Genomic DNA, 24,724 nt, shown 5'->3' with positions numbered 1-24,724 from the left:
CCAATTACCTAAAGCCACTCTTGATACAAATGTGGATCAGCCAATTAACAAGACATTGACTAACTCAAAAAATATTTAAAAATATTCATGAGTAAAATATTCATGTAGCATTAGGGTACTTGTGCTTGATAATCATGAATGCTTAAGGCTGTATTTTATTAGACAAAAACCAAGTTATCACCAGCCACTAGAAAGCTCAAGAACTTGTCCATAGAAAGAAGAAATTGGGGGTCGAGCAGTATAGCACAATGGGTTAAGTACGCATGGCGCAAAGTGCAAGGACCAGCGTAAGGATCCCAGTTCGAGCCCCTGGCCCCCCACCTGCAGGGGAGTCGCTTGACAGGCAGTAAAGCAGGTCTGCAAGTGTCTGTCTTTCTCTCCTCCTCTCTGTCCTCCCCTCTTCTCTCCATTTCTCTTTATCCTTGCCAACAATGAACGACATCAACAATAACAATAATAACCCCAACAAGGCTACAACAACAAGGGCAACAAAAGGGGAAAAAATGGCCTCCAGGAGCAGTGGATTCATGGTGCAGGCACTGAGCCCCAGCAATAACTCTGGAGGGAAAAAAAAAATCAAGCCTCACACTGTCATATTTCACCTGTGCTGGTCTCACAAGCACAAGGAAAGCAATGGGAGAACTCAAAATGAAAATGTCTTTAGAAACAACAAATGGATTTAGTCTTGGACTCTACTGCTCCAACCTAAAACGAGATTAGCAGGTCTACTAGTAATGCAAGACAAGGAAAGAACATAGTTGATGGACTGAGCACCTTTTTGTAACCTGTCCCTAAAGCAGAGTCTCTGTTACTATATAAGAAACTAAAGTCTTTAATTTCCCTTTACTCATTTCCTCAAATACTAATAAAGACTAATATGATAACTCTTAAATTTAATTACCTAGAATTAAAATGGATCTTGGAGCAAGGAACAGTAATTTTACCTCAAATAATTAATTTATGACTCTGGAAAAATGAGTTTAATTAGTAATGAAATGAGGGCAAGATCCCAAATGACTGAGAGTAACTTCACATGAATGACAGTGAGGCTGTGAAAGAGGTGAGAGTTTATCACACAGCTTGAGAATCTTGTCAAATGTGTGTGGAATTCAGCTGTGCCCTGTGGCCACCACTAAAGTCCAGAGAAGTTTAACAGGGGGGAGAAAAAAAATACTAATAAACCACTGAGAAATTTGACACATAAGGTTCCAAAGATGTTACAATTAAGACAATTAGTGTTGCACTTTAATAACTCAGAAACAGTAAAGACGTCAGCAGTTTTAGAAATAATTCCTGTGCTATTTAAATCTACAAATTCTAAAAATGCAATGGTTTGGTAATTCTATTTTGATTGGGCTTTAGACTTGCGGGCACTTAAAATCCCAGTTGTCCTACCTATCAAAGGTTTCAAGTTTTTTGTAGCACAGAATATGAAAATCCGGAATGGAAAAGGTAAAGGCACAAAAGTGAGTAACAATTGTGATTAGAAAGTACAAAGAACAAAACTTGTGGAAAAAAAAGATGAAAAAATTTTTCTAAAAGCACTTATGTGAAAAAGGACCATTTATAATGTTTTAAGTAGTCTCCTTTCTAATTTTCAGATCAAGTCCATGATCTGCATGAAACCGACATCTCAATTGTGCAGATGAGGACCGCAGGAAGAGACAGGCTCAGTAACTTGCGTAACTGGGATTTGAACCTGTTCATCTGGTATCGGAGTGCACACTCTTAACCACTACACAGTACCTCTACTGAATCTATGACAAATGACAGAAATGGGACATGTTCTTCCTCTAAAATTTCACTTCTTTTGAGTTGTTTGTTGATGGCACCAGGAATAAACCTGGCAGCCATGCTCTTTTGAACTTGGCTGGCTTCTAGACCTGAGGTTACCAAAGGGGGAGGGGATGCAGGCTGAGAATGCAGAAGCTGTTCAGTGAACTGTGATGGAAGGACAGTGCTGGTGGTTATTTATTGCTAGTTTCTGTTTTGTTTTAGGTAGAGGTACAGAGGTAAAGAGAAAAAGAGACAACAACACAAATGTTTCCTTCAATACCAAAGAGGCCAGGCTCAAACCTGGGTCTTGTACATGGCAAAGAAGTACATTATCTGGGAGTCTGGTGGTAGCACAGTGAGTTAAGCCCAAGAGGCAGGAAGCGCAAGGACCAGTGGAAGGATCCCAGTTCTAGAGCCCCGGCTCCCCACCTGCAGGGGAGTCAGTCCCTTCACAGGCATTGAAGCAGGTCTGCAGGTCAACCTTTCCCTCCCCCTCTGTCTTCCCCTCCTCTCTCCATTTCTCTCCTTCCTTATTGACAACATCAATAACAAGAACAATAATAACTACAAGGGCAACAAAAGGAAAAATAAATAAATATATTTTTAAAAAGAAGTGCATTATCCAAATGAGCTATGTTGCTAGCCCTGGCCAGGGTTCATTAACTTTTTTTAAAACATGAACCATGACTATCTCTAGATCATGAAGTCAAAACCATTTTCTTTTTTTTATTTTTAATATTTTACTATTTTAATGAAAGAGATATACAGAGAAAAAGAGACAGACAAGAGAACTTCTCAGCTCTGGCTTATGGTGGTGCTGGGGATTGAACCTGGGATCTCAGAGCCTCAGGCATGAGAGTTTTTTTGCATAAACATTATGCTGTCTCCCCCAACCCTTGTTAACTAATTTTTTTAAGGTTGAAAGTATACCCTTAAGTACAAATAAAATACTGTAATCTAAGTAAACACAATAATTAAGAAACATGTTACGAATATTTTAATTTTTATAAACTGTAAGGATCATCTGTCTTGATCCACTCCTCCACCCCCCCCCACACACACACACATCCTAAAAAAGAGAAATTGACTTCTTCATGTATTACAATCTATCTGCAATTTGAGAAATCACCACTAGAGGGACACAGTACCTTGTTCAATATCACGTCTGAAAGACCTCTACCAGATGGAGAACAGAAGAATCTTAGGGTGGGGCCCACTTTCCTGCATGCTTCTCTCAATTCATATCAAATGATATTGCATCCACCGATCACAACCTAATCAACGCAACGAGTGCCACCCCAGCATGCTTCACTTCAGGCTGTGTCCAGAGACTTCAGGTGTGGAATGATAACCCTTCAGCTTCATCACTCAGATGAGACCTTTCCTTTCATAGTATTCTCTAATTCCATTCCAGATGGTCCACTCCCCAATAAAGTCCCCAAACCTAGATATAGACCAGGTCCCCTGAGATAGAGCATATGTTCACACGTGCCCATAAACCAGGGAAAAATATATACCTGAAAGCAGAAGTACACAAGAATCTGCAGAGAGTACCTCCCCCCAACACTTCATCTGCACTATTCCAGCCTATAGGTCCATGACTGTTCAACAATTTGTTTGGCTTTGTATGTTAACTTTCTTTTCAGCCACCAGGTTCTGGATGCCAGCATGATACCGACCAGACTTCCCTGGACAGGCGACCCCACCAATGTGTCCTGGAGCTCCACTTCCCCAGAGACCCACCCTACTAGGGAAAGAGAGAGGCAGACTGGGAGTATGGACCGACCAGTCAACGCCCATGTTCAGCGGGGAAGCAATTACAGAAGCCAGACCTTCCACCTTCTGCATCCCACAATGACCCTGGGTCCGTGCTCCCAGAGGGATAGAGAATGGGAAGGCTATTAGGGGAGGGGGTGGGATATGGAGATCGGGTGGTGGGAATTGTGTGGAGTTGTACCCCTCCTACCCTATGGTTTTGTTAATGTCGCCTTTCTTAAATAAATAAAAAAGAAGAACCTAAAACAAAATGAAATCATGCTTTCCTTCACTAAAAACATTACTCTTTAGCGACTGAGAGTTTAACTGAGATGAATCAGAAGGAACAACCTAGGACCCTTCTCTCTGTGTGCAAGTCCGATTTACTTTCACTTGTTCAGTGAATGATCTAGAAGATTTGGTTTTATTTTGTGGTGCATTGTTTCATATAGCATTTATCTGTTGCTTTGCATATTCTCCAAAGGAAAAGACAACATCCTGTTCCTACATAAAACCAGTGCAGGCCTAAGCACATAGTTTTGAAAGTAAGAGATCACTGCATATTTTCAAATTAAATAAAATATTGTTTAAATACCATTACTAAAATTAAATTATTAACATAAATATCTTTTAAAGTATTTAAGGGACAATATTTAATATATTAAAAATATTTAAGGGCTTGACAGTGGTGCATTCAGTTGAGAACACGTTACCATGCACAAGGACCTGGGTTCAAGCCTCCACTCCCCACAGCAGTGAACTGTGGTCCTTTTCCCTTTCCCACTCTTAGCTTCCCCTCTCCTCTCAATTTCTCTGTCCTATCAAGTCATAATTTTCACACTTTAAATAAAGATGTATGTTTATTTAAGGAAGAGAACATAAGCACAGACAGCTTCTATATACAATGTCATTAGTAGCACCTTCTAATAGTCTTAAAACAATGATGACTGCCCTTTGTTCACTTCTAGAAATTGGATACTATGCAAATATAGCCCAATTTTGTATTTGTTATGCTTTAGCATTCATAGTTAGCTTCACTAATATTGTTTTTTATTTTATTTATTTATTTACTATTGGATGGAGACAGAGAAATTGAGAAGGAATGGGGGGGGGGGACAGAGAGTGAAAGAGACAGAATGACACCTGCAGCCCTGTTTCACCACTTGTGAAGCTTTCCCCCTGCAGGTGGGAGCCAGGGGCTTGCGCATTATAATGGGAGCCCTTAACCAGATGCACCACCACCGCTTCACTGATATTTAAAGCTTTTGCGTCACCAACTGAATTGCCTTGTTCCACTGTGTTTCACCGTCTATTCACAGCACACACCACCTTTTTTTTTTTTATGACTTAGACCTTTCCCTGGGTATGAGAAAAATCTCACTTAAATATCCTGCCTACACCAGCCAACTACTATTTCCTCTCTGTATGTACTCAATCAGACCATTTCTCTTTGATCAGGAAGTTATCTTTTCCTTGTCAACTCACTGAGTTCTATTTTCTCCTTATTCCTTCTTAGTGAAACTAAGTCTTCAGATTAAACTCAGGCTTGCTTCCATCACGTTTCCCCACCGCTTTCATTTGTGTACTGATCACCTCATTTATATGCAGCATGCCCACACTGATTCTGAATCTCTTCTTCAAATGTTCCAAAGCATTTTCAACAAGTACAGCATGCATGATGCCGATCTCCTCAGAGACTAAAAAGCAGGTGGTTTGAACATAAAAATATGACCTTGCTCTCTGTCAGCGATTTTGATATAAACTAGACTTAAATCAGCAGGGCTCATGAGTCACCCAGGAGTGAATTCTATTAATGCACAGTTCTACTAGATAGACTATAGGACACAAGGGGAGGGAAGGTAACAGAAACTTAGGTGAGCTGAGCATCCTGTAATCTTGTTCCGATTTCAAAGTCATACTGCTCATTTGCTGCCCAATTAGGTTAAGCCAGTTAAACATCTGGGCTTAATAGTCCATAGCTCTATAATCTTCACTGGAAATAGTGATTGACCATGGGCATTTCTCCATAAAAATGGGTTACATAATGCTCCTATCTGTCTTTAATATGAGCGTGAGGTAATCAAATTATTCTTGATCAAACACCATGTTGACCTCTTTAAGTATCACAGAAATACAGTAATGACCACCTGTGAAGGGTTTTTTCCTCCCCATATTTGTTAGAAACTCCACAGTGGAAGGGGCCAGGTAGTAGCGCACCTGGTAGAGTGAACACTTAACTATGTGTGACGACCTCAGTTCAACCCCAAGGTTTCCACCTGGTGAGGGGCTGGGGGTGGGGAGATTCATGCATGGTGGAGTAGTTCTATAGGTCTCTCCCTCTCTCTCTCTCTGTCTCTCTCCCTGTCTCTCTCTCTCTCTCTCTCTCTCTCTCTCTCTGTGTGTGTATCAAATACAGAAAGAAAAGGAAACTCTATGAGGAGAATAATTTCTCTCTCCTAAGTAGTCAATAACACGGGGATGAGGGAAGGGAATTACTGATGTTTTTCCCCTCAAAGAGCAAAGACATTTTGACATCTGGCTCAAAAACAGATTAGTCTATTTGCTATATTTGCTATATGGAAACAGTTGTTTTATCTTTGTGTGTGTTTGTTTACTTATTTTTTTTAACAGAGCACTGATCATCTCTGGCTTGTGGTAGTGTGGGGGATTGAACCCAGGACTTCAAAGCCTCAGGCATGGGAGTCTTTATGCATAACCATTATGCTATCACCCCCCATCCTTATCTTTGTATCAGCAGTAAATTGGGGCTGGAGGAAGGGAAGCAAACCCCACTGTTAGTACAGTCTAATGGTTCTTTGTGGGGATCAGCAAGCTACTTTCAAAGCTTCAAAAAATTATTATTGGCAGTTCATCAGGATGTGGAATTGAACCACACAGTAAATACTTGACAGCTTATTCTGTCTCAAGAGAAGAATCCGCTGATCCGCTGACCATACTTTTTTTTTTAGTCTATGGACTAACTATACTTTGAAAAGGGCTGGGCAGTGGAATACCCGGTTGAGCACACGCCTTACCATGCACAAAGACTTGAGTTTGAGACCCCGCTTGCCACCTGCATGGAGAAGCTTCAAGAGTGCTGAAACAGGTATCTCTTTTTCTCTCTCCCTTTCTATTTCCACCCACCCTTTCAATTTCTATATGTCCTAATGAAAAGAAAATAAAATGAAACATGGCCACAGGGAGCGCTGGACTTTCACAGTGCTGGAATGGAGCCCCAGCAATATCCCTGTGGCAAAACAAGCAAGCAAACAACCATGAAAAAGGAAAAAAGAATATCCTTCTCATTAGTCTTCTGCTTCTTTTGACAGGAACCCTCACAGTGACCTTTATTTGGAGGAAACTTGGTATTTTCTGATTCGCATTCATGCTCTGAAAAGGGGCTGTTTGTAGTGTAGAAGTAAAATGCATATATTAATAACAATGTTCTCTGACTTAAGTTACACATATTGATAAGCAATAAGCACTAAATACTTCTCTCTCTCTCTCTCTCTCTCTCTCTCACGCACACACCTTTTATCTACATGAAAAGTGAAAAAGCAGAAAGCAGTAGACAGAAAGCAGTAGGTGGGTTGCAGGCACAGGCCCACAGGTTCTGGTGCAGATGCAGGCAGAGAAGGTCACCAAGTGCGCCCCCCTGTGGCCCGAGAGACTAACACTCGTCCCGAGTGAAGAGCACCACAGCAAGGATTCTTCCTGAAATCTGTAACAAGAGTGAAGGTTTGTTTTGTTTTTCTTCTTTCCTTTTATAAGTGGAGACTGGAGCAAACAAGACACTGTAGCCAATTCTTATTGGAGCAAACTCATCTCTTGCGGTCAGAAAGGACACCCACCGGCCCACCCCATTTTGTGACCGCTTTAAAGCTGTTAAGAAAGGAAGGTCAAAGAAAAGGAGCAAAGCAGAGAACACAAAACAAAACTAACCAACACCCCCCTCTCTAGAAGGTCACGCAAAATGTCAAAACACATGAGGAAAGGGAACCCTAAGAAAGACACTCAGCAAACAAGAGACACATGTGCTCTAGAATGAAAATAAACACAACTATCTGAAAATGACTTTATCGTAAACACACCTGAGATCACAAGAGGCAAAGGAAAACCTGATGCCATAATAAAGAAACAAGAAACTCTAGAACAAAAATAGGCATAAAGCAAAACTAAATAATGAGTCAGATATCCTAGGAATGAAAACAGTATAGTTGATAAAACTGAAAAAAAAAAAATCCATGAAAAGGAAATACAGGGGCCGGGTGGTGGCGCACCTGGTTGAGTGCACATGTTACAGTGCACAAAGACCTGAGTTCGAGCCCCCGGCCCCCACCTGCATGGGGAAAGCTTCACAAGTGGTGAAACAGTGCTGCAGGTGTCTCTCTGTCTCTCCCTCTCTGTCTCCCCTGTCCTCTCAATTTCTGGCTGTCTCTATCCAATAAGCAAATAAAGATAATAAAAAATTTTTAAAAAAATTTTTTAAAAAAGAAAAAAAGAAAAGGAAATACAGGGAAAACTAATAAAAAGAAAAGTTTTCTCTGAGGGAGTCACTGAGAATTCAACGAACACCGCAATTAAAAATAAACAAATAAACAAGCAGAGAAAGGCAACACCTTTTACCCACAGTTAAGCATATGAAAATAGAGAGAACCACAGGAGATCAATACCTAAATTAATTGCTGCAAGTTTTCCTTGGTTGACAACATAAATCCTTACATTAAAAGGACACAGAATAAGCCAATAAAATATTCTCATTTGACTTAGAAATAACTTGGGATATATGAAAGCATTTCTTATATATTTCCTTTCAAAAAATATTTCATTTTATAATCCTTTCACCGTCAATCCTCCCTAAATTTCTAATGATGCCATAAGTTGGATCCCATTTCCCACTTAATATTCTGTTATGACCCCCCCCCCCGCCCTTTCAGAGCACTGATCAGCTCTGGCTTGTGGTGGTGCGGGAGACCGAACCTGGGACTGTGGAGCCTCAGGAATGAGAATCTCTTTGCACAACCATTGTGCTATCTACCTTCACCCAAGATGTTCTTTATTTTCAAATACTCCTCAAAAATCTACTTTCCGCTTTGTCTTACACAAATACATGCTCTGCTTGCCCTTAAACAGATCAAACATGTCTCTATTTTCCGGGAATACTTAGATGGTTTTCAGATTTGCACCATTACAGACCGCACTGTAATGAGCTTTGATATGTCAGAATGTCCTCTCCCTTTTCTCCCTTTCATTTTCCTGTGTTCCTGTCTCCCTAAATTCTCTGAGAATCCTCCTAAATCATCCAAGGTAAAGGTTTCTTCTCCTTTTCTTAGGCTTCCTTTCTAAACTCAGCTCCAGCAGCATTTCCTACTCTGGGATCCTTGATGCTTCACGAGGTTATCGGCAGCAATCATAAATGAGTAACATTCATATTAGAATGAGGTACTGCTAGTTATTTACAAAATTAATTAAATAGGTGAACTTGGAGAGACTTCCAGACTAAGGGTGTCAGAACTGTAAAAGTCTTAACAATGTTAACAAACCCAGATTGCAGTCATGACTTTTACTCAGCCTCTAAAAATAACAACTTAATATAGACACAGAAATTTGGAAAGTAGCTCTGCTAACATTGTGATACAAACCTCAACTAGGCTAGACCTCTGACAGATCCCTCTCTCCAGCATCACTGGTCATCTCCATCAGGGATGGCATCATGGACCCTCTGTGGACCTCTCCAGGACCTGGCCCTCAATGAGGAGGCTGGGTCAACATTCTCTGCCAGTCGAGGAAGATGGGTCCTAAAATGAGGGCAGCCTAGAACGTTCCTAGTTATGACCACAGAATATGAGCTCAGACCTACAGAAACGCAAACGTTACACAGGCTCCTTTGCTGAATATGGGCCCCAGATCAGAATGATGGGGTTTACAATTAACAGTATTTATATACTTTTCCAATAGTTTGGAGCTACTCTCTGCCCCAATCCAGCTTTCTAGTCCTATTTCCAACTCGGACACCATCTCACCAGACAATGCCTTTAGCCCACCTGCATGTTAGCAGTCAGGGTCAGGCAAAAATTAGTAAAGTCATGGGTGCCTTGGAATATACCTAAAATAGACTTCCTCCAAAATGGAGACCCCAAATCTCATCTGTTCTATTCTTACATTTAGGTGCCTGATTGTTAAACAATCTGTTCTGCTTTATATCTTAATGCTTTTCAGCCACCAGGTTCCAGATGCTACCAAGATGCCAACCAAACTTCCCTGGGCAGATGACCCCACCAATGTGTCCCGAAGCCCCACCTCCCAGAGCTACGTGTGACTCCAGCTTGAAACGGAGATTCGACTGCATTTCATTTCAGTTTTTAGTGGATTTCTATTCTGCATGTACCTTGTGCAAAATTGCCATTTGCCAAATGACAATTTTACTTTACTTTCAGTTCCTCCTGCAAAATGGAAATAGTATTGATTTGGAAAATATTGCAAAATCTCAGGACAACTAAATACCTTGAAAATACTATGAACTGATATATTTAGCATGGTGACAGAAACCAAATTGCTAACTTTTAAAAAATCCAGTGATCTAACCATTAAATCAAGTTTCTTGAAATCGTCCCTACCTGTTACTTTATAATGACCAGAACCTGAAAAAACAGAACTATACATGTCCCTCTTAAAAACAGTGAAAAGTAAGACTAGAAAGAACTAAAAAGGAAAAATAAGACGCCAAATAAATAAATAAATATGTCAACTATTACCCAGTGAATGGCCAAAAACAATCATTGGTACACTAAGGGTAGTAAATAATGTAAAATAAAAGCACTTATATTTATTACCTATGTTGAAACTAAAGCATATGGGGGCCGGGCGGTAGCGCAGTGGGTTAAGCACACATGGTGCAAAGCGCACAGACTGGCATAAGGATCCCGGCTCAATCCCTCAGCTCCCCACCTGCAGGGGGGTCGCTTCACAAGTGGTGAAGCAAGTCTGCAGATGTCTATCTTTCTCTCTCCATCTCTGTCTTCCAGTCCTCTCTCTATTTCTCTCTGTCCTATCCAACAACGACAGCAATGACAACAATAATTACAACAACAATAAACAACAAGGGCAACAAAAGGGAAAAAATAGCCTCGAGGAGCAATGGATTTGTAGGTAGTGTAGGCACTGTGCCCCAGTGATAACCCTGGAGACATGGACAAAAAAAAAAAAGAAAAAGAAAAGAAAGAGTTGAAAATAAAGCATAACTGGCTGGAGTAAACGAAGTAAAGTTTAATGGTAATGCACTGTGACTAGATTTCTAAATCCATGAACTGTGCATCAAAACTGAATGGGAAAGTTCAGTTTCCAGCAAAGCAATGGAGACTGAATTTGCCCCCATGCCTTAAGTGACTAGGAAAACTGGCAAAATTTACAAAATATTGGTTCTCAGATCAGCATCTGACAGATAGCCCTCCAGTGATCCCTGAGAGGAAAGAAATTAATAAAACAGGTGACTTATAAATCTACTGCTTGGAAGCTAATTTCTAGTACAAAGTTAGAGTGCTTGTATTGTTATATGGGAAACTAGGGACTGGTATGCATGTACAAACTATTGTACTTACTGTTGAATGTAAAACATTAATTCCCCAATAAAAAAAATAAATAAAAATAAAAAGCTTTTGGGGGGTTTCTGGAAGATGGCGGACTGAGAAGTGCTAGTGGCTTGAGCTCTGATCACATCTTCTGGAAACGGTAGGATTTTCTGCCTTTAGCAGGCCAGTCAATAAGGGGTCCTAGCGGTGACACCAAGGAGGTGACTATAACTTAATTTGGGTCAAGAATTAGAGTAGAGGTGGCGCAGACTAGCGGGCGGGCTGCTCCAGACTTCCCAGGCGGCGGCAGGCAAGGCGGGTACGCCGGGCATTGTCCTCGGCCCGGGAAGGCGGCTCCTCCGCCGGTTGCAGAGCGCTGCTGGGTGGCCAGCAGAGGACCGGGAGGGAGCACTGTAGCTCGGGGGCTTTCTCTTGGGAGTTTCCAGGGACCACCGCGACCCTGAGGGCGGATCTGAGGACATCCTTGAGTACAGCTCTCATTGGATCAAAAGGACTTGGAGCTAGTTTTCATCTTTGAGAAATCCTTTAAAAAAGCTTCGGGGGGGGGGGGTTCCCGGAAGATGGCGGACTGAGAAGCTGCTGGTGGCTGAGCTCTGACCACATCTCCTGGAAACTGTAGGATTTTCTGCCTTTAGCAGGCCAGCCAATAAGGGGTCCTAGCGGTGACACCAAGGAGGTGACTATAACTTAATTTGGGTTAAGTATTAGAGTGGGGAAAAAAGGGGGAAAATTTTTTTTTCCTTTTAATTTTCAAGCATACTTCCTTCCCGCCCCCCCATAACCAGTCCCTGGGGACCAGCTCCTAGCAGGGGAGAGGAGCTCCTTTTCTTTACCAAATTCCTGCCCCACCAGGGAGTATCATTAATTCTAAATCTATACCCTTCTGAAACCTCTGGCCTTTTTTCTTTCTAAGTAGCCAAACCCCCCCCACCTCACCCCACATAGCTAATTAAATAATTAAAAATAAATACAAAAAAAAACCCCTTTCCTTTCACTGCCCTTTTATGACTGTTCTTTTTCTTATCTTTTTCTTTTTTTCTCTCTCTCTTTTTTTCTCATTCTTGTCATCCCTTCTTCCTTAATCCTACAGCTTCCAAAGTCACAACCCCCATCCACCACACCACAGTGTGCTTTTTTGAATTCACTGATACACATTTGGGAATTTCCTTTCACTGCTCTTTAATTACAGCTCTATTTCTTATCTTTTCCCTTTTCTCTCTCTCATCTCTCTCTCTCTCTCTTTTTTTTAATCTTTTAATCTTGTCATACACTAATTCCTTCTTTTTTGCCTTTCTAAATTTGTGAATTATTTTGGGGAAGAAATCTGACTCAGAGCGGACTCTCTATGTGTGTATCTCTGCTCTAGTTCCCTTTCTCCTCTTGTTACCCCTAGAATATACAGTGGATAATAGATTTGCATAACTGTCTATTCTTGCTATCCTTTCTTTCTTTTCTCTTTCTTCACTGGGATTTGGTTACTATTTTTTCACGGATTGGAGAAATTGTTTGGCTAACTGGTAACGATTAAACTACTTCAATATTTGCTTCACTTGCTACTGTAATTCCTGAGGTTGGTGAGTACAATTGTCATAAAGGTATTTAGTACAGTGTTACTTGTACTCAAGACACAACAACTGAGGAACAATAGAGAATAAAAAAAAAGGAAACACATAAATCAAAAAAATGGGTAGATCAAAAACAAATAAAACTGCTACTCCAATGAATGAAGACAAGAGCCCAGAAGAAACTACAAATCAGCCAGAAGTAACCATAGATAAGAAAAGTATGCAAGCAATAATAAACTTATTAATCACAGAAATGAAAACAACATTGGAGGAAAGGAATGGCAGTATTAGGGAAACAACAGTTGAGACCCCAAGGAAAATACTGATTATCTTGAGGCAATTAGAGAACTGAAAGCTGAAATAGCTGTAATGAAGAAAGAAGCTGAGGCAAGGGAAAGCAGACTAACAGAAGCAGAAAACAGAATTAGTCAGACAGAGGATGAGTTAGAGAAAACGAAGAAAGAGGTGAAAGAGCTTAAAAAGAGATTGAGAGACACTGAAAACAACAACAGAGACATATGGGATGATCTCAAAAGAAGTAACATTCACATAATTGGCCTGCCAGAGGAAGAAAGAGAGGAAGGGGAAGCAAACATTCTAGAGGAAATAATAGAAGAAAACTTCCCAGACCTGAATAACAGAAAGGACATCAAGGTTCAAGAGGCCCAGAGAGTACCAAACAGAATCATCCCAGACCTGAAGACACCAAGACACATCATAGTCACAATGAGAAGAAATAAGGATAAAGAAAGGATCCTAAAGGCTGCAAGAGAAAAACAAAAAGTCACATACAAGGGAATACCCATAAGATTATCTGCAGACTTCTCCACTCAAACTCTAAAAGCCAGAAGAGAATGGCAAGATATCTATCGAGCACTGAATGGAAAAGGGTTTCAACCAAGGATAATATATCCTGCTAGACCTTCATTCAAACTAGATGGAGGGATCAAAACCTTCTTAGATAAACAACAGTTAAAGGAGGCAACCATCACCAAGCTGGCCCTGAAAGAGGTTCTGAAAGATCTCTTATAAACAAGAACATCACTATAATACTAGCAATATATCAGAGCAAACAAATTTTTTTTGAACAATGGCACTACAATACATTAAATCCATAATATCAATAAATGTCAATAGCTTAAACTCACCCATAAAAAGGCACAGGGTGGGGGGATGGATCAGAAAACATAACCCAACCATATGCTGCTTGCAAGAATCCCATCTGTAACAACAAGATAAACACAGACTTAAAGTGAAAGGATGGAAAACTATCATACAGGCTAATGGACCACAAAAAAGGGCAGGAACAGCCATTCTCATCTCAGACATGATAGATTTTAAATAGATTTTAGATAGATTTTAAACTAAATAAAGTAATAAAAGATAGGCAAGGACATTACATAATGATTAAAGGATCAATCAGCCAAGAAGACTTAACAATTATTAACATCTATGCACCCAATGAGGGACCATCTAAATATGTCAAGCACTTACTGAAAGAATTTCAAAAATACATCAATAGTAATACAATAATAGTGGGAGACTTCAATACCCCACTCTCACACTTAGATCAACAAAGCAGAGAGCAAATAAAGATACAAGAGAATTGAATGAAGAGATCGACACACTAGACCTCTTGGACATTTTCAGACTCCTCCACCCCAAAAAACTGGAATACATCTTCTTTTCAAATCCACATAACACATACTCAAGGATAGACCACATGTTAGGCCACAAAGACAGCATCAATAAATTCAAGAGCATTGAAATCATCCCAAGTATCTTCTCAGACCACAGTGGAGTAAAACTAACATTTAACAACAAAGAGAAAATTATTAAAAGACACAGAATTTGGAAACTAAACAACATGCTCCTTAAGAACCACTGGGTCAGAGACTCACTCAAGCAGGAAATTCAAATGTTCCTGGAAACTAATGAAAATGAAGACACAACCTATCAAAATATTTGGGACACAGATAAAGCAGTACTGAGAGGGAAACTTATAGCCATACAATCACATATTAAACACCAAGAAGAAGCTCAAATGAACGACCTTACTGCACACCTCAAGGACTTAGAGGAAGAGGAACAAACAAACCCTAAAGCAACCAGAAGGACAGAAATCACTAAAGTTCGAGCAGAAATAAACAACATCGAAAATAAAAGAACCATACAAAAGATCAATGAAGCCAAATGGTGGTTCTTTGAAAGATTAAACAAAATTGACAAACCCCTAGCCAGACTCACCAAACAAAAAAGAGAGAAGACTCAAATTAATAAAATTGTAAACGAAGGAGGAGATATCACAACTGACACCACAGAAATCCAGAGAATCCTGCAAAACTTCTATAAAGAACTATATGCCACCAAGCTAGAGAATCTGGAAGAAATGGAACAATTCCTAGAAACATATGCCCTTCCAAAACTGAACCAAGAAGAACTACAAAATCTAAATGCACCAATCACAGACAAAGAAATTGAAACAGTTATTAAGAATCTCAAGGACATCTTTGATGAATCAAACCCAACTGCAAGGAAGACTAAAGCAGAAACAAACCAATGGGACTACATCAAATTGAAAAGCTTCTGCACATCCAAAGAAACTATTAAACAAACAGAGAGACCCCCTCACAGAATGGGAGAAGATCTTCACATGCCATACATCAGACAAGAAACTAATCACCAAAATATATAAAGAGCTCAGCAAACTTAGCACCAAAAAAGCAAATGACCCCATCCAAAAATGGGCAGAGGATATGAACAAAACATTCACCTCAGAGGAGATCCAAAATGCTAACAAACATATGAAAAACTGCTCTAGGTCACTGATTGTCAGAGAAATGCAAATTAAGACAACACTAAGATACCACCTCACTCCTGTAAGAATGGCATACATCAAAAAGGACAGCAGCAACAAATGCTGGAGAGAATGTGGGGACAGAGGAACCCTTTTACATTGCTGGTGGGAATGTAAATTGGTACAGCCTCTGTGGAGAGCAGTCTGGAAAACTCTCAGAAGGCTCGACATGGACCTTCCATATGATCCAGTAATTCCTCTCCTGGGGTTATACCCCAAGGACTCCATAACACCCAACCAAAAAGAGGTATGTACTCCTATGTTCATAGCAGCACAATTCATAATAGCTAAAACCTGGAAGCAACCCAGGTGCCCAACAACAGATGAGTGGCTAAGAAAGCTGTGGTATATATACACAATGGAATACTATGCAGCTATCAAGAACAATGAACCCACCTTCTCTGACCCATCTTGGACAGAGCTAGAAGGAATTATGTTAAGTGAACTAAGTCAGAAAGATAAAGATGAGTATGGGATGATCCCACTCATCAACAGAAGTTGAGTAAGAAGATCTGAAAGGGAAACTAAAAGCAGGACCTGATCAAATTGTAAGTAGGGCACCAAAGTAAAAACCCTGTGGTGAGGGGTAGATATGCAGCTTCCTGGGCCAGTAGGGGGTGGGAGTGGGTGGGAGGGATGGGTCACAGTCTTTTGGTGGTGGGAATGGTGTTTATGTACACTCCTAGCAAAATGTAGACATATAAATCAGTAGTTGATTAATGAGAGGGGGAAAATCATTTGTATGTCTCAAGGTTTTCAAAACACAAACTGAATCTTTTTAATATATAGGCTGTGTATTTGATATGCGGGCTCTCTCAAAAGCCTAGACCAAGTAGATTAGAAGCATCCAATAGCACAGCTATATACAAGATACTGGATACTGTACAGCAAACCCTAACAAAAGGACTTTTCAAAGTTAACCCAATTAACAAATAATGTGATGATAACATTAACTATCAATTGTCTTTTTGAACCCTAAGACAGCAGGAACCTCACATCTCCACTATAGAGCCCCTACTTCCCCCAGTCCTGGAACCCTTGGATAGGGCCCACTTTCCCGTATGCCTCTCCCAATCCATACCAAATAATATTGCATCCGCCGACCACAACCTAACCAACGCAACAATTGCCACCTCAACATGCTTCACCTCAGACTGTGTCCAGAGACTTCATGTGTGGAATGACAACCCTTCAGCTTCATTACTCGGGTGAGACCTTTCCTTTTATAGTACACTCTAATTTCATCTCAGGTGGTTCACTTTCTAACAAAGTCCCATAACCTAGATATACACCAGTTTCTGTGAGAGAGAGCATATGTTCACACGTATCCATAAACTACTGCAAAATATATACCTGAAAGCAGAAGTACACTAGAGTTTACAGTGAGTACCCCCCTAACACTTCCTCTCCACTATTCCAACCTTTGGGTCCATGATTGCTCAACAATTTGTTTGGCTTTGCATGTTAACTCTCTTTTCAATCACCAGGTTCCAGATGCCACCAGGATGCCGGCCAGGCTTCCCTGGATTGAAGACCCCACCAATGTGTCCTGGAGCTCAGCTTCCCCAGAGACACACCCTACTAGGGAAAGAGAGAGGCAGGCTGGGAGTATGGACCGACCAGTCAACGCCCATGTTCAGCGGGGAAGCAATTACAGAAGCCAGACCTTCTACCTTCTGCAACCCTCAACGACCCTGGGTCCATGCTCCCAGAGGGCTAGAGAATGGGAAAGCTACCATGGGAGGGGGTGGGTTATGGGGATTGGGTGGTGGGAATTGTGTGGAGTTGTACCCCTCCTACCTTATGGTTTTGTTAATTAATCCTTTCTTAAATAAAAATAATAAAAAATTAAAAAAAATAAATTAAAAAAAAATTAAAAGCTTTAAAAAACAAATTTAGAGTGGTGAAAGCCAACAGAGCCCACTGGTCTTAGGTTTTTAACAGAACTCAGAAGCATCTAAAGCATCTAGGATTTCTGGCGGCAGATGCACCAAAGACAGATCTTCATAGGTGTGGGGAGGGGTCTTTCGCTGCCTCCTCTTCAGTTCATGCATGGAAGAAAAATGATCATGCCAGTAAAAGTACCCCAAGCAAAGAGAAACTTAAACAGAAAAAATGATTACTGTATTTGCTTTGAAATTCATTTGCTATCCTGACATGAATTTATGATTCAGTTATAAGGAGACTTCACCAAGTCTCCTTATATGATTCAGATCGATGTCTGAAATTTATCCTGAGTCCAGTCACAAAGATATCAAAGCCACTCCCATAGGATATACCTCTGCTGGAGGGGCCAGGTGGTAGCACACCGGGTTAAGCGCACATGGCACAAAGCACAAGGACAGCGCAAGATCCGGGTTTGAGCCCCTCCCCCCACATGCAGGGGTGTAGTTTCACAGGCGGTGAAGCAGGTCTGCAGGTGTCTGTCTTTCTCTCCCCGTCTTCCTCTTCTCTCTTGATTTCTCTCTGTCCTATCCAACAACAACAGCAAATAGCAGCAATAACAAGAACAACAACAACAAAATAGAAACGAAAGAAAGGAAGAAAGGAAGGAAGGAAGGAAGGAAGGAAGGAAGGGAGAGTGGGAGGGAGGGAGGGAGGAAATGCCTGTTGCTGGAAAATTGCATTTTAGCAGGGAGGAAGCCTAGTGCCAAGACTAGGGTCCTACATGGAACACTGAATCTCCCAGAGCCAAATAGAGTGGACACATCACTGATGCACAGCTTGGAGCTAGCAAGGAAAGAAACCTCATGACTACAATTGTTATTGTCAGTTTTTCACAGGGAGAAAATTATATGTCCTTCTTCTAGTCTCAGTCTTTCAAATACAGCTGGGATACTGGATTATTTCTGCTCTTGACTGTACATGATTCTATAGCAACCATTACATGCTCTGGTTAAATATCTCTGTCTGAACTCAGACTGTCTTATGGAGAGAAATCGTCCTAAGCCCCAACTTAAACACAAACAAAACAGAGTATAACAAGAGCATAAACAGAAATAAAACATCCTTTTGCCACACTCCACCTATCTAATTATCTTCAAACTAAATGTCTTGGAGTGTCAATGAGATGAAAAAGAAACACTGGACATAACTTATTTATATAAATTCCTTTCTCTATCAAAAAAAAATTCCTGCATTCATTTCCCTCTAGCCAATATCTGTCCTGCATGTCATCTGCTCTGTTATTTCTATTTTCTTTTTCTTTTTTTATTAGCTTTTTTATTGGATAGAGACAGCCAGAAATTGAGAGGGAAAGGGGAGACAGAGAGGGAGAGAGACACGTACAGCCCTGCTTCACCATCTGCAAAGCTTTCCACCTGCAGGTGGGGACTGGGGCCTCGAACCCAAGTCCTTGAGCGCTGTAGCATGTGCGTTCGACCAGGTGCGCCACTGCCCGGTCCCTCTATTTTACCTTTCAATCCATTTCTTTTTCCTGATTCCACCGCATCCTCTTTCTGTTTCAGCAGCTCCATCTTGCTCCTGTTTTCACCCAATTCTAGACTTATGCTGATACATTCACAGACTGTCCTCATAAAACAGCCTACCATAGCACAGTGGTATGAGCATGGGGTCTAGGGCCTGTCTGTGCATTTGATTCAAATTTTGGCTCTGAGTAACCTTTTGCAAATTATTTCATCTCCTTATGTGTCCATTGCTTGTGTAAGGAAAATACTAACAGTATGTACTTTGGGAACTTTGTGAGGATTAATGAAATGATTTTCCTAAAACTCTTGGTACAAAGCTGGGGAGACTGCACAGTTGAAGCATACTAGACTTGCGAACCTAAGTCCCCAGAGGTCTAGCCTTTATTCCTGTCACCAGTTTATGCCACAGTTCATGAGTATTTTGGTTTCAGTCTGTCTCTTGCTCATAAAAATAAATAAATCATTTAGAAAAGCTACTTCCAGAGTGCCCAGCAAGTGGGAGACTCTGAACAATGCAGTCACGGTTATTCTATTGTTACTATAAGCACCATTTACTTAGGGCTCTGTTTGGTAGCATTCAAGGCCATAAATTATCTTTAATTAATTAGTTAGTTAATTAAATTGCCACCAGGGTTATTGCAGGGCTCAGTGCTGACACTACGAATCCATCACTCTCTGTGGCCAGTTTTTCTTGTTTTTTCTCTTTGTTTTCTAATTTGTATTATTCGGTAGGACAGAGAGAAATTGAGTGAGAATGGGGAGACAGAGAGAGGGAGAGAAAGACACCTGCAGACCTGCTTCACCAATCATGAAGCAGACCCCCCGCAGGTGGAAAGCACACAGAGCCTGGGTCCTTGCTCTTGGCAGCACGTAACTGGGCGCACCATGGCTTAGCCCCCTTCGTTTATTTATTTCTAGAAAGATAAAGAAGAACTGCATCCATTTTCGGCTCATGAATTAAAAGGATTTAAAAAGATAAAGTCCTGATGGCGATGTTAAGACATGAGAAATACTGAGTGATAAAACGGTTTTTTCCTTGAACTTTTTATTTATTTTTTTTTAATTTTTGTCTTTTTAAAATTTTTTTTTATTTAAGAAAGGATTAATTAACAAAACCATAGGGTAGGAGGGGCACAACTCCACACAATTCCCACCACCCAATCTCCATATCCCACCCCCTGCCCTGATAGCTTTCCCATTCTCTATCCCATGTTCATCGGGGAAGCAATTACAGAAGCCAGACCTTCTACCTTCTGCAACCTTGAACTTTTTCTTATCCTCTCTTTCCCTTATCCCCTCTTCAGGAACTCATAGACAGAAAGCTTAGCTTATGATATAGCCTCGGCTCTGGATAAACAATGAATGCTGTGTTCATAATCAATTGTTGACCACATTTTAGTAGATCTTTCTGAGTTATTTTATAATGCTACAAACCATTAGAAGCAAAAGGGGAAAAAAAAAGAATCTTGCTTGCTTGTTAAAAAGTCTTTTTTTTTTTTTTAAACAGATTGTGGAAACTGTGAAAAAGCTTGTTAAACTGATGAAGAAACAGACTTGACTCACCTGCAGGAGTCGACTTGGCTGATTAAGGCGCGTCCCTTTTGCAAAGCATCAGCAGTGCAGTCTTTAATTTCTCTATGTAATTCTTCATGCCTTACTGCCAAGACAGGCAGACTTAAACCTTCTGATTTAAGGAGCTTAAGGTAAGCTTCAACTCTTCCAAGTACCTCAAATGCCTGTCATAGAAAACACATTTTCATTTTCTGTTTTTCTGCTTGAAAATCTACATCAACGTGTACAAAAAAACACTAGAGTTTAAATCAGGCCACTCTGTTTATTAGTTTAGTATTAGCAAACAAAAATCTTAGTCTTAGAAATAATTGTAGAGTTTTAAAATTCCATTGGGGAAATTGATCCTGTTTAGTTTAGCATAAATGTCAGCATCGTAAAATTGCCAAAACAGGTTTTCAATGAGAATGTCTCCATATACAGCTATGGCTATCTAGAACTTGGAGAGTCAAGTTTATTTTTTGCACATTCTGTACTATATACATGAAATAGATGTATATGGATATATACATGTAAATGGATATTTTAAAATATTATACACTTTTTCATAACTTGAATGTTCCTGTAACATTCTTAAGAGAAAATTTCCCATTAAATTTCACCTTGAACCTGAACTACTAATTGAAATATTCAAGAAACTACTACCATGCTTATGATCCTTGCTTTCCCCTACTATATTCCCAACATCTGTCTCCAGAAAATATTAGCATTTGGTTCTGAAGCAGTACCTAAGCCAAGATCCATGTCACATTTAGTTTCAAACAGACAAAACAGAATTATGTATTTAAAAAAGCATAGCCTTACAAACCAAACTCCTCTTGAGAGTTGATTTTAGAATTCATTTTCCTTATCAGATCAAAAAATTGGCATAGGGAATCAAGCACACAGAGAAAAAGATAACCAGGGTAATCAGAGGGAATAAGACAGAAAACAGAATTCTATGGTCTTCATAGTTTTCCTGATAGACCATCCTGGAGAGATGGGCTGAAAGAAAGAGAACCATTAGGTAAACTGTAGAAAAGCTGAACAGCAAACGAGCTCCCACCTTCTGAACTTTCTGTACTGTTGGAAGAAACTACCTTACAAGATGTTCCTCTCCAGTCTAAAGAACAGTTTTACCACAGCTAGCCTTACAAAACCAGTCAGCAGGGTCCTTAAAGTCCAGCCATCCTGGCTTGCGACTTGGAGTCCAATGAGTTTGAGAGGGCTCCACCAGAACAGAGTAGGAAGAGCCCACAGAAGGTTCTTGATAATTAAGAACAGATGGTCTCGTGGGTCTGATGCCACTGAGACATGAGAGAACTGAGAAGCAAGGTTGGTTTTAAAGTCAGTACCTAAAGCAAAAATCTAATTTAGTATAAATTATCGTGTAGTCATTGGCCATGCTCTAAGTTTAATTTATGTGAAGTAACGTTTATAGTAATACATAGTTACATAGTCACATAGTCACGTTCAGGGATGAGAATCATTAAGACAAAATGAAGAGATAAAGGAAATGAAGGTGTGTGTGTGTGTGTGTGTGTGTGTGTGTGTGTGTGTGTGTGTGTGTGTGTGTTTTCCTTTCTCACTTTTATCTTCCTGTAAGGTAATCCTAGTCTAAATAAGGCAAAAAATAGAAGTACTTCAAAATACTTTTCATTGCTTATAAGTTTAACTTCAACATATTTAACATTAAGTCATTATAACTTTTATAAATATCATGTTTGTTTGATTTGGGAGAAGTAAAGAATAAAAATATGAAAGTAACTAGAACTATTGTGAACATATAATAAGTACTTAGATAACATTTTTGACCATATTCTGAATCTTGACTGATAGGAAGCACAAGTTACTGAAGAGAATGTGCCCACCTGTTGCCTGTCAATCATCCAGGTGGACCTGCCTTCTGGTGGGCCCACAGAATGATTGCTCCTCTTATATTTCCTTGCATTGGGGTCATCTTCTTAGGATTTAGGTTCTAAACTCCCTTGTACATAAAGTGTGCAAGTGATGTGATTCCACCCGTTACCAAATGCTGTCACGGAACTATTATTTCCTAACAGCATGGGAATAAGTGGAAGGGTGGACATTCACAAGAAGGAGGAGGTGCTAGATTAAGGACCATGTGCTCCATAAATAAGAATCAAAATAGTCTGAAGGGGGATTGGATAACATACTCTGCCTACTACCTGAAGAAGATGGGCCTTGAAATTGGTGCAACTCTGAATGTTCCTACTGATGACCACAGAATGCAAGTTCGAACCTACAGGGATGTAGAAGTTACATAAGCTCCTAAGCTGAATATGGGCCCCAGATCAAATCGATAGGTGTTTACAGCCAACAATATTTATACACTTTTCCCATATTTGGGAGCTACTCTCTTCCCTGATCCAGCTTTCTAGCCCTTTTTCCTCCCATGACACCATCTCCCCAGACAATAACTTGGGTCCACCTACATATCAGATGTCAGGCTCAGGCCAAAACTAATAAAGTCATGGGCCCTTTGGAATATACCTAAAATAGACTTACTAGCTATTTCCAAAATGGAGACCCCAAATCTTCACCTGCAATATTCCAGCCTTTAGGTTCATGATTAATCAACAGTTTGTATGGCTTTATATGTTAACTCTCTTTTCAGCCACCAGGTTCCACATGCTACCATGATGCCAACCAGACTTCCCTGGACAGACAAGTCAACCAATGTGTCCTGGAGCTCTGCTTCCTCAGAGCCCCACCCCACTAGGGAGAGAGAGAGACAAGCTAGGAGTATGGATCCACCTGTCAACGCCCATGTTCAGCGGGGAAGCAATTACAGAAGCCAGACCTTCCACCTTCTGCACCCAATAATGACCCTGAGTCCATACTCCTAGAGGGTTAAAGAATAGGAAATCTAACAGGGGAGGGGATGAGATATGGAGTTCTGGTGGTGGGAATTGTACCCCTTACCCTATGGTTTTGTCAGTGTTTCCATTTTATGAATATATTTTTTAAAAAGAATCAAAATAATCAAGCTTTACAGAGCTTTTTCTCAAAAAATTAGTGACAGGAAAGCATTTATTTCCAAATAGTTTTATACATCAAATATAATAGATTTCTGGCAGTAAAAAGAAGGTGAATGATTTCATTCTTTCATTAGCTTGTAAACTATATTAGCAATTGGTATAGCCCTTTCAAAAAACAGTATGGAGAGTCCTTAAACAATTTTACTTTATAATTCTGTGATATCACTCCTAAACATATATCCAAAGGACATTAAAACACTAATTTGAAGGAATATATATACACCCTTATATCCGTAATGATTTTATTCACAGATTTCAAAAAGTGGAATCAACCTAAATGTCCACTGACAGATGACAGGAAGAAGTTCTGGGACATATTCAATGGAATACTAGTCTACAAGTTTAAAAAAATGATACTGTATCCTTTAGGACCGAACAGGTGGAGCTCAAGGTGATTATGCTTAGGGGAGTAAGGAGAAAGACAAATGTCGAATGATTTATCTCATATGTGGAACATAGGGCACTAAAACATATTAGTTTACACAATGAAAAAAATCATTGTCTTAAGACTTTGTTAGAATTATGATGAGAGGAGGGGTGGAGAGTGTCACAGAACTTTGGTGTTGGGTAAAGTAGGGAACTTAACCTCTGTCGTCTCACAGACCCATTATTAAATCACTAATAAGAACTAGGGGAGACTTTATCTGCAGAACTCCTACTAACAGAAGGATGGAAAGGACGCTGTATGAACAAGCTCACACCTTATACCTAACCCGACTTTAACCTTAATGGGGAATACTGTGTAGACAGAGAAGTAGGTACATTTCTCCTTCTTCTTCTTCCTCTTCTTCTTCTTCTTCTTCTTCTTCTTCTTCTTCTTTTTTTTACTAGGGAGATTGATGGTTTATAGTAAACACTTGATGATACATGGGTAAAAATTTCTCAATTTTCTGCAAAACACTCTTACACTCCCAGCCCAGGTCCTCCTGCACTATCATGCACCAAGCCTTAATTTTAAGAAGGCCTTTTCCAAGATTATACTGTGTGCAATTTTCAAATTATATGCAAAATTATTTCCACGGAGAATCAATGAGGAATCCTTCTGCCAATTTCAGAAATGATCTAAGTATCATTGCTTTCACTTAATCTACCCCCCAAAGAAGAACTGAGTGCTTTTGTATTTGCTGTCTCCTTATGGGACCTG

The 24,724-nt window shown here is 40.1% G+C and overlaps 1 protein-coding gene across 6 annotated transcripts in view; it reads right to left on the bottom strand.

The window, feature by feature from the left end:
- The window catches only part of CCDC141 (coiled-coil domain containing 141), a 214,787-nt gene that overhangs the window by 71,909 nt on the left and 118,154 nt on the right, over window positions 1-24,724 (bottom strand). For all 6 annotated transcript variants that reach the window (XM_060177636.1, XM_060177639.1, XM_060177638.1 and 3 more), the window contains one exon: window positions 20,534-20,706. In XM_060177636.1, coding sequence (XP_060033619.1) covers window positions 20,534-20,706 — 173 coding nt within the window. The remainder of the gene's footprint in view (window positions 1-20,533; window positions 20,707-24,724) is intronic.

Source organism: Erinaceus europaeus, chromosome 18 (assembly GCF_950295315.1).
Source record: "Erinaceus europaeus chromosome 18, mEriEur2.1, whole genome shotgun sequence".
Classification (NCBI taxonomy): Eukaryota; Metazoa; Chordata; class Mammalia; order Eulipotyphla; family Erinaceidae; genus Erinaceus; species Erinaceus europaeus.
The sequence above is the reverse complement of the archived record's forward strand: the minus strand, read 5'-3'. Positions and strand labels throughout refer to the sequence as shown.